At 37.8% G+C, this 16,389-nt stretch overlaps 1 protein-coding gene across 11 annotated transcripts in view; it reads left to right on the top strand.

Moving 5' to 3' along the window:
• The window catches only part of LOC132384984 (rho GTPase-activating protein 23-like), a 510,483-nt gene that overhangs the window by 439,812 nt on the left and 54,282 nt on the right, over window positions 1–16,389 (top strand). For all 11 annotated transcript variants that reach the window (XM_059956701.1, XM_059956700.1, XM_059956703.1 and 8 more), the window contains one exon: window positions 14,897–15,021. In XM_059956701.1, coding sequence (XP_059812684.1) covers window positions 14,897–15,021 — 125 coding nt within the window. The remainder of the gene's footprint in view (window positions 1–14,896; window positions 15,022–16,389) is intronic.

The raw sequence follows: 16,389 nt of genomic DNA, 5'->3' as shown, positions 1-16,389 counted from the left end.
TGGAAATCCAAGCAACACACACAAAATGCTGGAGGAACTCATACCATCAGGTTGGAGACTACCCAGACAGAATATAAGGTGTTGTTCCTCCAACCTGAGCGCGGCCTCATCTTGACAGTGGAGGAGGCCATGGACTGACATTTTGGAATGGGAAGTGGAATTAAAATCAGTGGAACTGGGAGATCCCACTTGTTCTGCTGGATGGGGCACAGGTGCTTGGCAAAGCTGTCTCCCAATCTACGTCAGGTCTCACCAATATACAGGAGGCCACACCTGGAGCACCGGACCAGTAGCTGTCCCTAACAGGCTCACAGGTGAAGTATCACCTCACCTGGAAGGACTGTTTGGGCCCTGAATGGTGGTGAGGGAGGAGGTGGAAGAGCACGTGTAGCACTTGTTCCGCTTGCAAGGATGAGTACTAGGAGGGAGATCAGTGGGGATGAATGGTCAAGGGAGTCACATAGGGAGTGATCCCTGTGGAAAGCAGAAAGTGAGGAGAGGGAAAGATGTGTTTGGTGGTGGGATCACTTTGGAGTTGACAGAAGTTACAGAGAATTACGTGCTGGATGTGGAAGCTGGTGGGACCCTATCCCTGGTGGGGTAGCAGCAGGATGGGTTGAGGGCAGACATGCACGAAATGGAAGAGATGCATTTGAGGGCAGTGTTAATAGTGGAGGAAGAAAAGCCCCTTTCTTTGAAGAAGGAGGACATCTCCCTAGTTCTGGAATGAAAAGCCTCATCCTGAGAACAGATGCAGTGGAGACGAAAGAATTGAGAGAAGGGGATGGCATTTTCACAAGTAACGGTGTAGTTCCAAACCGGAATTAATGAGTGAACCAGAGGGCAGTCTGTACTTCCAAACAGATAGCACTGAGAAAAGTAAATTGGAAGAATGCTGTTCAATGTAGCCTGCTCCTACATTAAGGCTTGGCAGCCGTTCTCACAGACTTCAGGTACAGAGCACATAAAAAGTGAAAAATTGTTGCCCAAGAATACATTTTACTGGGTGGAGTTTCAAGATGGCGACGTAAACATCTGCCTTTAGGCGCTCTTCATTTTTTCAACTATAATCACCCCTTAATTAAATCTTTTCGAATTTAATCACATGGGTTGATACTTTTGATTAACTTTTTCTTCCTAAAATAATATTTGATCTAATCTCGACAAACTTAAAATGGCTACAAGCAAGAAATCGTCTAAGGAACCTGTATCCATCGACGCAATCTCTACTCTTTTGGACGCTAAACTGGATATTAAACTTTCGAGTCTGGAAGGCAGATTGGATGGTAGATTGGGAAGCAGACTGACAAGTTTGGAAAATAAACTTACCAGGAAAATATCCGAACTTGAAGAAGCTGATAGATCGCTTGAAATTAAACTTCAATCGCAGGCATCGGACATTCAGCGGCATGAAGATAAGATCGCGACTCTTGAAAAATCCATTTGTGCAAAAGTACGTACAATTGAAGCGTTGGAGAAGAAGGTAGAGTCGAATGCTAAAACTATGGATCAGTATAAGTTTAAAATTACTGATCTCGAAAATCGATCTCGTAGACAGAATTTGCGTATCATCGGGTTTCCCGAAAAAGTTGAGTCCGGTGATTTAACTGAATTTTTCTCTAAATTACTATGGGAAACTTTCAGTGCTGAAGGTTTGCAAGCTAAACCTGTTATCGATCGTGTTCACAGAGTTGCGAGATTTTCGGCTCTGTCTGATAAACCACGAGCGGTGATTGTTCGCCTTCATTATCCTCGGGAGAAAGAGCTTTTAATTCGATTAGCTCGTAAAAAAGGCATGATTTCTTATAACACCAATTCATTCCGAATTGTTGAAGATTATTCTTATGATGTAATGAAATCAAGAATCGCTTTTAAACCAGTGATGGCAGAGATTTATTCGATTGGCCTTAAACAAGCTTTAATGTATCCAGCGAAGCTCAGAATTACGTTAAACGACAACAGTCAGCAATTTTTCAAAACACCGGAAGAAGCGAAGAAATTTGTTGAAGAACATAGATCTTCTAGTGCAACTTGAACTATGTGTCATGTTGAAGATTCCTCGGAGAGAGGGTGCCATCTCATTTTAAGTAACCTACGAAGTTGGGTTATAACTTTCTATCCCGTTCTACGGGTCTGGCTCTTATTTTTCACTATTATCACTGTTTTATGGATGCTTTCTTAACTTTTATAATATTTTTTTTATTCTTTTTTCTGTTTCAGATATATACATCTATATCTTGTAATAATGATTTATTTTTTTCAAGATGTCGTTTCTTCTTCCCATAAGACTCTGCTTTTTATAAACATTTATTTGTTTGCCTGTACTTAGAAATGGGACGAATGCTTTGAATTTTTTTTTAGTTTTTTTTATATATATTGTGTTTATTGAATCTTTTTTGATCCTATTTTGGTATTTTTTTATTATTAAACTTTTTTAATAGATTGTTGAATCTACATTTATATTTTGTAAGATGGCTTTTTCAAAATGTCGTTTCTTCTTCCCATAAGTCTTTGCTTTTGAAACATCATCTTTCTTGCATTTATATATGAAATTTTTTTAAAGGTATATTACACTCTTAAATTTTGATGCTTATTTTTTTTTGTTAAAGATTGTTTGTTTTATTATATTAGTTTTCTCATTCTGATTGACATATATTTTCTTTTTGCAACCCTATATTTAAATATGGGTGTTACATAGTTTTTTTAAAAAAACTTTTTATGGAGCTGCCATCTTGAAATGGGGGTAAGGTTAGTGTTAGATTATGCGCCTGCCGCTTGGCTTTTCTTCGTAGGGTGGGGGGAGGGGTGGGGATCTTTTTTCATGCTTTTGCGTTTTTTTCTGCTTTTAGTTTATGGGCCAACTTTAAATTATTAATATTGTTGAGGTGTCATGTTCTCCGGTTGCTCCTGAATCTATTTTCCTTTTTCCTAAATTATGGGTTATGTGTCTTTTTAACCTATTATGATATACACAACTAATATTGGCATGATGGATAAATCTATTAATTTTATCTCTTGGAATACTAATGGTTTAAATCATCCGATTAAACGTAAAAAAATATTTAAGGTATTCCATAGATTGAACGCTAATATTATTTTTGCACAGGAAACCCATATTAGGAGGGAGGATAATCAATGTTTTTTTAGGTTCTGGAAGGGTCAACAATTTCATTCGAATTGTACCGCTAAAATTAGGGGTGTGTCTATTTTTATAGACCCCTCAATTTTGTTTACACATCACGAAATTATTTCTGATCCACAGGGCAGATTTTTGTTGATAACTGGTTGACTTTTCAATCGGAAAGTGGTTCTAGTTAATATTTATGCCCCAAATTTTGACTGCCCTGAATTTTTTAAACGTTTATTTACTTCCCTTCCTAATCTGAATGAATATATGTTGATAATGGGTGGAGATTTTAATTGTTGTTTGAATCCTTTGATGGATAGATCTAAACCTATTCGAACTCTTCCGAATAGATCAGCCTTACTTATTAATTCTTTTATGGTTGATTCGGGAATTACAGAAATATGGCGGTTTTTGAACCCTAAAGATAAAGAATTTTCATTTTTTTCACATGTATATCATAGTTATTCTAGAATTGATTACTTTCTTATTGATCATCGGTTATTAACGGATGTTATTGATTGTAAATATGATTCTATTACTATTTCGGATCATGCACCTTTGAAGTTATCTATTAAGATTCCGGACTTTTCCAATAATGTTAGATCTTGGAGACTTAATGCTACTCTGCTTCAAGACCCAGAATTTGTCACCTATATAAAACAGCAAATTGATTTGTTTTTCTCAACAAACTATACTGAAGAAATTGACAGAGGAATACTTTGGGACTCTTTTAAGGCTTTTATCCGTGGACAAATTATTTCGTATTCCGCTGGTAAAAGGAAACAAAGATATTTAGATATTGCTTTATTAGTGGATAAAATTAAGGAAATTGATAAGATTTATTCCGTGACTCCTACCATAGAACTTTATAAGAAGAGAGTTGAGCTTCAAATGGAACATAGTTTATTATTATCTTCTTCAATTGAAAATCAATTAATTAGGACTAGAGCTCAATTCTATATTCACAGTGATCAAACTGGTAAACTGTTAGCTAATCAATTAAAAGCTATTTCGACCAGGCGACAAATTATTAAAATTCGTAAACAAGATGGTAATTTAACCACTGATCATAAAGAAATCAATAATACTTTTCAAGATTTTTATAAATCTTTATATCAATCAGAATTTGATGGTGATCTGTCCATGATGGATAATTTTTTTAACAATTTGAATATTCCTAAACTGACAGATGAAGATCGGAGCTTGTTCGATGCTCCTATTTCTATGGCCGAAATAGGTGAGGCTGTCTCATCAATGAATTCAGGGAAAGCTCCTGGCCCTGATGGTTATATTGTAGAATTTTTCAAAACTTTTTCTTCTTTGCTTTCCCCTTGGTTATGTGAAATCTTTAACGATGCATTTGCTAAGAAGAGATTACCTCAGTCTTTTTATGAAGCTACTATCTCTCTAATTCTTAAAAAAGATAAAGATCCTACTTTATGTGCATCTTATCGCCCTATATCATTATTAAATGTAGATTCTAAGATTCTTACAAAAATTTTAGCCACTAGATTAGAAAAGGTATTACCACAGATTATTTCAGAAGATCAAACTGGTTTCATTAAGAATCGGTATTCTTTTTTTAATGTTAGAAAATTGATTAATATAATTCATACTTCGTCACCCACAGTCCCAGAATGTGTTATCTCATTAGATGCTGAAAAAGCCTTTGATAGAGTTGAATGGACATATTTATTTAATGCATTGAGAAATTTTAATTTTAGTCCTAATTTTATATCATGGATTAAACTAATATACTATAAACCTGTTGCTTCTGTTCTTACAAATAATTATAGATCCTCCTTTTTACAATTATCTCGTGGTACGAGACAAGGTTGTCCTTTAAGTCCTTTATTATTTAATATTGCGTTAGAACCTTTAGCCATTGCTATTCGTGAATCTCCTAATATTTTTGGTATTACTCGTAATGAGAAATTATATAAATTATCACTCTATGCTGATGATTTGCTGTTATATATTTCTGATCTTGATAGATCTATTCCCACTATTTTATCCTTGTTGGCTCAATTTGGTAGTTTTTCTGGTTATAAATTAGATAAGAGTGAATTATTCCCTTTAAATGCGCAAACTTTATTGAATGACAGGATTCCATTTAAAGTTGTTACTGATAATTTTACCTATTTAGGTATAAAAATTACCAAGAAATATAAAGATTTATTTAGACTGAATTTTTTACCTATGCTTCTTCAAATACAACATCTTACTACAAGATGGTATCCCTTATTCTTATCATTAGTTGGTCGGATTAATGCTATTAAAATGATGATTTTACCGAAATTTTTATATTTATTTCAAGCCTTACCAATTTTTATTCCTAAATCCTTTTTTGACAACATTGATTCAAAAATTTCCTCATTTGTGTGGCAAAACAAAAACCCCAGGTTAAGTAAAAGGCAATTACAAAAATCTAAAAAAGATGGTGGTTTAGCTTTGCCTAACTTTAGATTTTATTATTGGGCGAATAATATTCGTAACCTAACGTATTGGAAATTAGATTTGGACTCATTATTGTGTCCGCAGTGGGTAAATTTGGAATGCAATGAAGTAAAGGGATATTCTTTATTCTCTGTTCTTGGTTCTTCTCTTCCTGCTGATTTAGTTAAATTTAATAAACAGATATCTAATCCTGTTATTAAACACACATTACGAATTTGGTTTCAATTTCGGAAATTTTTTACTTTGAAAAACTTTGTGCTTGATAGCCCTATTTTATTTAATTTTTTCTTTAAACCTTCCTTGACAGATCAAGCCTTTAGCATATGGAAAAGGAAAGGTATAAAATGTTTTCGTGACCTTTTTTTTGAAGGTACTTTGATGTCTTTTGACCAACTTTCCAATAAATTTAAATTACCTAAATCTAATTTCTTCAGATATTTACAAATCAGAAATTTTTTACATAAAGTTTTACCATCTTTTCCCAACTCAACTTCAACGGATTTCTCAGATTTGATTTTTACCTTAAATCCTTGTCAGAAGGGATTAGTTGCTTTTATTTACAACATGATTATGAAGATACAACCAGAGATGTCTGATAGAATTAAACAACAATGGGAAAAAGAACTTCGATACAATATACCAACAGATAAATGGGAAAAAATTTTACAAATGGTTAATTCTTCTTCTATATGTGCTAAACATGCTTTAATACAATTTAAAATTGTACATAGAGCTTATATGTCTAAAGATAAACTTGCTCGATTTTATTCTCATATTAACCCTCAATGTGATAGATGTCATTCAGAAGTGGCTTCACTGACCCATATGTTTTGGTCATGTCCTACTTTACATAACTATTGGAAGGACATATTTGTTACCATTTCCTCAATTTGGAATATCGATTTACAACCTAACTTTATTACTGCAATCTTTGGTATACCAAATGAGGATGGTAATCAGTTTTCTCCTTCAATCAGACGAATGATTGCTTTTGTAACATTAATGGCCAGAAGGTCTATATTACAAAATTGGAAAGAAGTAAACCCTCCTACCACGTCTCAGTGGCTTTTTCAAACTATTTCTTATCTGAGTTTGGAAAAAATTAGAAGCACTATTTTTGACTCGTCAATTAAATTTGAAGAAACTTGGGGACCGTTCATCCGACATTTTCATATGAATTAATTTGGCCTTTCCCAGACCTTCTCTTTGTTTATTCTTGTTCAGGTATGGAGTTCCGGAGTTCTTTGACACTATCATATACTTATAAACTGTTATTATTGCCCATGTTAGTTTTAGTTTAGTGTTTGTTTCATATATATATTTTCTTTCACACATTTCTAATTTTTTTTTCTTTTTCTTTTGATGATTAGTTTTGTTTTTTTTCATATATAATTATATAGACTTGATTGATTAATGTACTTTTTTGTTGTTGATGTTTAATAGGATATCATTATCCTATTATTAATGTAATCTTAAGTCTATTGTATTCATAACCTATTCATTATTATGTTATGTTTTTTTTATATTTATATGAAACTCAATAAAAAGATTGAAAAAGAAAGAAAAGAATACATTTTACTTCTTGTGGCAGTTGGTAAAATTCCATCTTCAGTACAGTATGTTCTGTACTGGTGCAATTCTACATAGCTATCATATGGCTTGAAGCAGCACCTTCTCACAATATACAAAAACTACAGCCAGATCAGCAGAAAATGTCGCTGGCTGCAGTCTACCATCACTGCAGGATGTGTATGTGTCCAGGACAAAGAAACGGGCAGGAAAAATCATTGCGGATACTACCCACCCAGTGAACTGCCTTTTCCAAAAGCTCCCTTCTGGAAAGCACTATAGGGCTATTAAAACAAAATCATCATGCCATCTTAAAAGTTTCTACCCCTAGTTATTTAATCTGATCAACTATTTTATTTAACCCCCCCCCCAGTCACTGCACTGCATTGTAAACACTTTAAACCAGCTTTTCTAATGCAGTTTACATTATAAATACATGTCAATGTTCATGTAGAATCACAGAAATGTATATCACAGAAATAGGCCCTTTGGCCTATCTAGTCCATGCCAAACCATTAAAACTGCCTACTCCCATCGACCTGCACAGGGACCATAGCCCACAGCACCCCCTACCATCCATGTACCTATGTATTTCTGCACATTTTATTTCAACTTTTACATTTACTTCTAACTTTATTTTTATATAGTTCTTTATTTTTAATACTGTTGCTTTTTGTTGTATGTCATGCCCTGACCAACGTACCAGAGCAAATTCCTAATACACGTGAATGTACTATATATGGTAAATAAAGTTGATCCTTGATCCCTAAATAAAATGTAAATATAGAAATCTTTAATTTACAATTACTTTAAGTAAAATAAATGTATAACTGAGTTTGGGGAGTGCATTTATTTGTTTGTCCTCTTTCATTCTGGAAATTATTTAAAAGGAATAAATGTGCTACTAGCCTGTTTAAGGACTGGACACCAGTATGTCTAGATTAGAGGAGGGTGTGTTGGACATCATGCAAATTGAAAATTAGATTAATACGAAGTACACTGCAGATGCTGTGGTCAATGCGACACGTGCAACACGCTGGAGGAACTCAGCAGGTCGGGCAGCATCCGTGGAATCGAGCAGTCATCATTTTGGGCCGAGACCCTTTGTCAGGACTGAAGAGGGAGGGGCCCTATAAGGAAGGTGGGGGGAGGCTGGTAGGTGCCAGGTGAAAAACCAGTAAGAGGAAAGATCAAGGGGTGGGGGAGGGGAAGCAGGAAGGGGATAGGCAGGAGAGGTGAAGAAGGAATGTAAGGGGAAAGCACTATGGGTAGTAGAAGAAGGCAGAATCATGAGAGAGGTGAAAGGCAGCTAGAGGAGGAGGCAGAGTGAAACTGGGTTGGGGGAAGGGAGGGGGAGAGAATTACTGGAAGTTGGAGAATTCGATGTTCATGACAAGGGGGCCCCTCCCCTCACCTTCTTTATAGGGCCCCTGCCCCCTTCCTCTTCAGTCCTGAAGAAGGGTCTCGGCCCGAAACGTTGACTGCTCATTTCCACAGATGCTGCCCAACCTGCTGAGTTCCTCCAGCGTGTTGTACTTGAAGATTAGATTAGTTACGCTCTTTCAATAATTTCCCCCATTAGTATTGGAATTAAAGGTTAGAGGGCACAATACCATCAGGGTTCTCCTGAGCTGGCAGTGTGCACTGTTTTTTTATCTAACTAGCAGTGTCAACACTCCGCTGAACTGCAAGGTGACTGCTTTCTGACTGCCACCATCCAGACCATGCTCTCTTCTCGCTACTACTATCAGGCAGAAGATACAGGAGCCTCAGGTCCCACACCACCAGGTTCAGGAACAGTTATTACCCCTCAACCAGAAGGAAGGAGGTACAGGAGCCTCAGGACCCACACCACCAGGTTCAGGAACAGTTATTACCCCTCAACCATCTTTCTTCTGAAACAGAGGGAGTAATTTCAATCTCCACTACTTTGAACTGATTCAGCGACCTACAGACTCACTTTCAAGGACTCTACAACACATGTTCTCAATATTATTTTTTTTATTTGCACAGTTTGTGTTCTTTTGCACATTGTTTGTCAGCCTTTGGTTTCTAACTACATCACCGTCTGGTATGGGGAGGGGCACTGCACGGGATTAAAATAAACTACAAAAAGTTTAAACACAGTCAGCTCCAAAATGGGCAAGAGCCTCCCTGACATCCAGGACATATTCAAGGAGTGATGCCTCGAAAAGGTGGCATCCTTTGTTAATGATCCCCATCAGCCAGGACATGCCCTCTTCTCATTTCTGCCATCAGGGAGGAGGTACAGGAGCCTGAAGACACACACTCAACGATTCAGGAACAGCTTCTTCCCCTCTGCCATCAGGGAGGAGGTACAGGAGCCTGAAGGCACACACTCAGCGATTCAGGAACAGCTTCTTCTCCTCTGCCATCAGGGAGGTGGTACAGGAGCCTGAAGACACACACTCAGCGATTCAGGAACAGCTCCTTCCCCTCTGCCATCAGGGAGGAGGTACAGGAGCCTGAAGACACACACACAACGATTCAGGAACAGCTTCTTCACCTCTGCCGTCAGATTTCTGAATGGACATGGAACCCATGAACACTACATTACTATTTTTTCTTTTCTGTTTTTGCATAACTTATTTAACTTTTTATATACATACTTCTTACTGTAATTTGCGGTTTTCATTATTATGTATTGCAATGTTGCTTAACAACAATTTTTTAATTGGTTTTTTTATTGCATTTTCTACAACACTACAGATAGGAAGAAACCCCAAACCAAAATGAAGAAAATTAATACAGTGCAAAAATAAACATACAATAATAATATAATACAAAAAAGATAATTGAGAAAGCACCCAAGTTGAAGTCATGTAAAGTTAGTTTCCTCCCTAAGCCCCACAACAAAAAAAACTCCAGACCAACCACAACACAATATAGAGAATATAAATCAGGACAATCAAACCCCCAAAACTGTGAATACACTTGAAAACAGAAGATAATAATGCCTACTAACAAAACAAAAAGAGCTGAAAGCAAGGGACCGAAAAAATACACCTTAATTAAGAGGAAGGTTATGAAAGTACTCAATAAAAGGTCCCCAGACCTTATGAAACTTTATATCCAAATTAAGAACTAAATAATGAATTTTTTCAAGGTCTAAACAGGACATAATATCGTTAAGCCATTGAGCATGAGTGGGCGGGGCAACATCTCTCCATCTAAGGAGGATTAAACATCTAGCCAGGAGAGAAGCAAAAGAAGCATTTCCCTGAAATGTCTGAGAAAAATGTTATGGTAGTATATGGTATCATATACATACATGATAGTATATTTACTTTGAACTTTTAAACTTTGAATGTGACCTGCTTATTGGTAGCAAAGGTGCCTATTCCTGTTTTTTATGTTCCAAAACCCCATGTTCTAACTTCTCAGGCTGGTGGCATGTCCTGCACCTGCGGTTTCTAACATGTGGAACGTGTTGCAAAGTTTCTGTGTGGTGCCCAGAGGGCACACCGTACTTCTGAAGGGTCTTGCCATGCCTCTGTTTAGTAGATTAGACATGCCCTCTTTGTGTGACTGCCATTTGAGGAGGTGGTAATGGAGCCTGAAAACCTACACTCAATGTTTTAAAAACAGCTTCTTCTCCTCCACCCCATCGGATTTCTGAATGGTCTATAAATCCATAAATACTATCTCATTCTTTATCTTTTGCACTTTTTATTTAGTTTGTAACATAATAATTTTTATGTCTTGTATTGTATTACTGCTGCAAAGGAACAGTTTTATGACATTAGGTCAATTATTTTAAACCTAATTCTGATGCTAAACAGAAGCTAGATCAGCAACTCTTACCCTCACTACACCAAGAAGTTCAGTGGTCTGTGAACAACTGAACGTCTTGACAATGTCTGCATACTTTTATACATTGAGTTCCTGCCACATGATTAGCTGATTAGATATTTGCATTAATGAGTAGGTGAACAGGAGTCCCTAATAAAGTGGCCACTGAGTGTGCATAAACAAAGACTGACAAACAACCAATGTGGAAAAGATGACAAATTATGCAGATAAAAAGTAAATAATAGTGAGAATTAGAGTTTTAGAGTCCTTGAAAGTGAGTCTGTAGGTTGTGGAATCAGTTCAACCAGGAACCAAGGACTTCAACTCACCAAGAAAATCATTTGCCTCATTGACTTTTATGTCAATTCCAGTTGAGAAATTCAGTCAGTCTTACTCCTTTGCTCTTTCCCCACAGTCCTGCAAATTGTTTTCTTCAGAATATTTTAAAGTAGGTGCACAAATTCCTATCCTTCAAGAGCTCCTGCTTCACAGATTCAGCCTTTTCAAACTTAACTGTGGTAGAGAGAGCTTCCTCAGTCAACAATTTATACTCTAATCAGAGAAACAATCTCCATTGCCGAATTCAATACAGTCTGTCCCTTTTCACCCAGATTATGTTGTCAGTGCTTACAATGCAGTGCAAAATTATTAACCTTTGCCATAGAATAAAGAATGTTGAGCAGATTCCGCAACCTACAGACTCACTTTCAAGGACTCTAAAACTCAAATTCTCACTATTATTTACTTTTTATTTGCATAATTTGTCATCTGTTCCACATTGGTTGTTTGTCAGTCCTTGTTTATGTACACTCAGTGGCCACTTTATTAGGGACACCTGTTTACCTGCTCGTTAATGCAAATTTATAATCAGCCAATCATGTGGCAGCAACTCAATGCATAAAAGTATGCAGACATGGTCAAGAGGTTCAGTTGTTGTTCAGACCAAACATCAGAATTGGGAAGAAATGTGATCTACGTGACTTGGTCTGTGGAATGATTGTTGGTGCCAGAAGGGGTGATTTGAGTATTTCAGAAACTGCTGATCTCCTAGGGTTTTCATGTACAACAGTCTCTAAGGTTTACAGGGAATGGTGTGTAAAGCAAAAAAGAAACAAATAATGGCAATTCTGTGCATGAAAATGCCTTGTAATGTGAGAAGCCAGAGGAGAATGGCCAGACTGGTTCAAGCTGACAGGAAGCAACATTAACTCAGATAACCACACATTCCAACAGTGGTGTGCAGAAGAGCATCTCTGAACACAAACATCAAACCTTGAAGTGGGTGGACTACAACAGCTGAAGATCATGAACATACATTTAGTGGCCACTTTTTTAGGTATGGGTGGTACTTCATAAAGTGGCCATTGAGTGTATAGCTTTTCATAAATGTTATTGTATTTCTTTATTTTCTGGTAAAAGCCTGCAAGGAAACGAATCCCAAGGTAGTATATGATTACATGTATGTACTTTGCTAATAATTTACTTTGACTCTGACTTCCATAATTTTGCTGAAAACAGCAGTCAGAAGAAATCTTTTTTTTGTGTTTGTAATGTTCTGGACACATGGTGATACGAAGATATCATGTTTTTTCAGAATGCCATCCCTGGCATTCTTTCTCTATCATCTGTCCCACGCCCCTCCCATGATGCTCCACCCCCTGCCATTCCCAACATCCTTTGTTCCCGCCAGATTTATAAACTCGCTCTCCACTCCACATTGACAAATACAATACTCTGCAAAGTATTAGGTACCCTAGCTATTTATATATACCTAAGACTTTTGCAAAGTGCTGTGGTTTCAGGTGACTCAATCTCCCTTCATAGGCTAACCCATTCATTTCTGGAATCAAACTGGTGAACCTCCTCTGTACTCTCTCCAAATCCAGTATACCTTTCCTCAAGTGAGGAGACCAGAACTGCACGCAGTACTCCAGGTGCGGCCTCACCAGTACCCTGTAGTTACAGTATAGCTTTATGCCTTTAAATTCAAAACCTCTAACAATAAAAACAATCTTTTAATTTACCTTCTTGATAGCGCCTTGAACCTGCAAAACAACCTTTTACGATTTATAATGGAGTCCTTCAGCTCGGTAATTAATCCCATCAAATCAGGAGATCTGACTGACTGAATGATAATAACTTACTGGGTTATTCGATCTGCTGTTTATCACGAGATGTTTAGAAGTTCGGAGGGATTTCTGGAATATAACATTGTTGAAAATATGTTTTTAAAAGCAATTCAACCATGAAATAATTGCAAAGAAGAGTACTTTGTTATCCTGTGCAGATAATAACTGAACTACCCCATAAAAATATGAAAATAATATAGATAATGGCTGGGTTTTGCATTTTTTTCTTGACAAGTTGTACATACTATGAATCAGAATCAGGTTTAATATCACTCGCATAAGTTGCGGAATTTGTTGTTCTGCGGTAGCAGTACATTCCAATACATGATAATAAAAATGATAAATTATGATAAGTATACATACAAAAAAAGAAAATTAAATTAAATAAGTAGTGCAACAAGAGAGGTAAAAAATAGGCAATGTTAATGGGTTCAATGTCCATTTAGAAATCGGATGGCAGAGGGGAAGAAGCTGTTCCTGAATTGTTGAGTGTGTGTCTTCAGGCTCCTGTACCTCCTCCCTGATGGCTGAGGGGAAGAAGCTGTTCCTGAATTGCTGAGTGTGTGTCTTCAGGCTCCTGTACCTCCTCCCTGATGGCAGAGAGGAAGAAGCTGTTCCTGAATTGTTGAGTGTGTGTCTTCAGGCTCCTGTACCTCCTCCCTGATGGCAGAGGGGAAGAAGCTGTTCCTGAATCGCTGAGTGTGTGTCTTCAGGCTCCTGTACCTCCTCCCTGATGGCAGAGGGGAAGAAGCTGTTCCTGAATCGCTGAGTGTGTGTCTTCAGGCTCCTGTACCTCCTCCCTGATGGCAGAGGGGAAGAAGCTGTTCCTGAATCGCTGAGTGTGTGTCTTCAGGCTCCTGTACCTCCTCCCTGATGGTAGCAATGAGATGAGAGCATGCTCTGAGGGATGGAAGTCTTTAATGATGAATGACATTTTTTTAAGGCATCGCATTTCAAAGGTGTCATGGATGCTGGGGATGCTGGTGTTTTCTGCAGCTTTTTCCGATCCTGTGCCCCTCCATATCATATGGTGATGCAACAAGTTAGAATGCTTCCCATGGTAGTACACCTGTAGAAATTTATGAGTGCCTTTGGTGACATATCAATTCTCCTCAAACTCCATATTAAGTTACCCAACAACAGTGCAGGGGGACTAACACTAGAACTGTAGTGCTTGAAAGAAATGCTCACCATACTGTTTTCAAATGTGGTTAGAATAGGAAATAAACACTGGTATTGCCAGCAGAAAAAGATAAAGATTTTTAAAGATTAACTTTATTTGAAGCATCAAAGTATGCAGTGAAGTCCATTGTTTTGTGTCAACCACCAAAGCAGTCAGAGTATGTGTTGAGGGCAGCCCACAACTGTTGCTGTGCCCCCTGTGCCAATGCAGCATGCCTACAACTCAATAATCCTAACCCTAACCAGACATTTTGGAAATGTGGGCGGCATGGTAGCATAGTGATTAGAATGACAATTTACTTGGGTTCATTTCCCGTTGCTGTCTGTAAGGAGCCTGTTCGTTCTTCCCATGACCACATGGGTTTCCTCAGGGTGCTCCAGTTTCCACTCACAGTCCAAAGACATACCAGTTGGTGGGTTAATTGGTTATTATAAATTGTCCTGTGATTGGGTTAGGGTTAAATCGGGTGTTGCTCGATGCAAGGGCTTATTCCACACTATATCTCAATCAATAAGTCTAACCCTGAGAACCCGAGGATACCCACGAGAACGTACAAACTCCGAATTGAGTGATGTATTATGAATAAATTAACTCTTTGATATCTGTTTGTTTTTCCAGATGAATGTAGCCCTCCTAAAGATAAGACCTCATGGTTGAACATAATGAAGAAGACTAAAAAAAATGTTTCTGGAGCAGCTTTTGGTGTTCGTCTAGAGGAATGCCAGCCTGGTGTAACTAACAAGGTACCTGTTGTGTTCTTTCCATTAGAAGGTTGGAAATATGTTTGTATGTAGCTTTAAAATATGATACAGATCGGTGAATTTTACTTCAATTGATTTTTATTCAAATTCAGCCCTCTTCCAACTTCCCTATCTCCTAGCCCATATCTCCATCTGTCTGTCATTTAAGACATTTCTGAAATCTACTATTACTATTGGGACAATAGTAATAGCCTGTTATATATAGCCTGTTCATGTTCCAAAGTCTTTCAAATTCCTCTTTTAATTCAGCATATTTCTGGTGTTTTCAATGGTTCATTTGTTTCACTTAATATCAGAGGATGTGTACAGTATACAACCTGAAATTGCAGACATCCACCAGACGAAAAAACCCCAAAGAATGACATTAGAACCTTAAAGCCCCCCTCCCCTCCCATGCAGTAGAAAAGCATCAACCCTTCCTCCTCGCCCTCCCCACCCTCCCCCCCCACTTACCTCAGCAAAAGCAGCAGCCCCCCCACCTGCCATGCAAGCAATAGCAAAGCGCCCCCCCCCCCTCCAAAGAGGCCATGATCTAGAGTCCATCAAAAAACTGGTGCTCATCCCAACAGTTGGACACCCACAGGCATTCTCTCTCTCTCTCTCTCTCTCTCTCTCTCCCTCTCCCTCTCCCTCTCCCTCTCCCTCTCCCTCCCTCTCCCTCTCCCTCTCCCTCTCTCTCTCTCTCTCTCTCTCATTTTCCATTGATTCTATTGTATTTCTTTGTTCTATTGTGCATGCCAGTAAGAAAATTAATCTCATGGTAGTTTATAGTGATATATATGTACTTGAATAATAAATTTACTTAAATTTTTGAACTTTAAGTCAGACAAGATAGAATGGTGGAGTAGTCTGTATGGGCCGAAGAGCCTAATTCTGCCCCTATGTCTCATGGTCTGTCCTTATATCTCATGGAATATACGTACTTACTGCCCATAATGCTATTGCCATTTAGGGCACCAATAAAGGTCTTCTATCTCTGACGGTGTTCAGGGCTTCCTTTGTCGTGCCAGTAGCTTCCTCTCGGTTTTCACTACTGGCAGCCATGCAAGTTCCGGGTGGAGACTCAGGAATACCGTCGCACTCAGATGTAGAAGGATTCTTCATTACTGTTTCTGTAACAATTTTGTTCCACCAGTCAGGGTTGCTAGCCATGAGCTAAACCCCCGAACCTGGAGCACCAGTGGACCACTCGTAGTCTAGCCTCTATGCTTTTGACCTGTTTGGCGTGAGCCAAAGCTCATGTAGTATAGTCTATTCCAAATCTTTTTACATAAAGATACTATAAAATGCCTTGGGAGTAATTTTTTTGCACTGTTTGAATATATAAGTAGATGTTTTCCTGTCTTCTTC

This window comes from Hypanus sabinus, chromosome X1 (assembly GCF_030144855.1).
Source record: "Hypanus sabinus isolate sHypSab1 chromosome X1, sHypSab1.hap1, whole genome shotgun sequence".
NCBI classification, from domain to species: Eukaryota; Metazoa; Chordata; class Chondrichthyes; order Myliobatiformes; family Dasyatidae; genus Hypanus; species Hypanus sabinus.
Note: the sequence above shows the minus strand (reverse complement) of the source record. Positions and strands in the feature narration are given on the sequence as shown.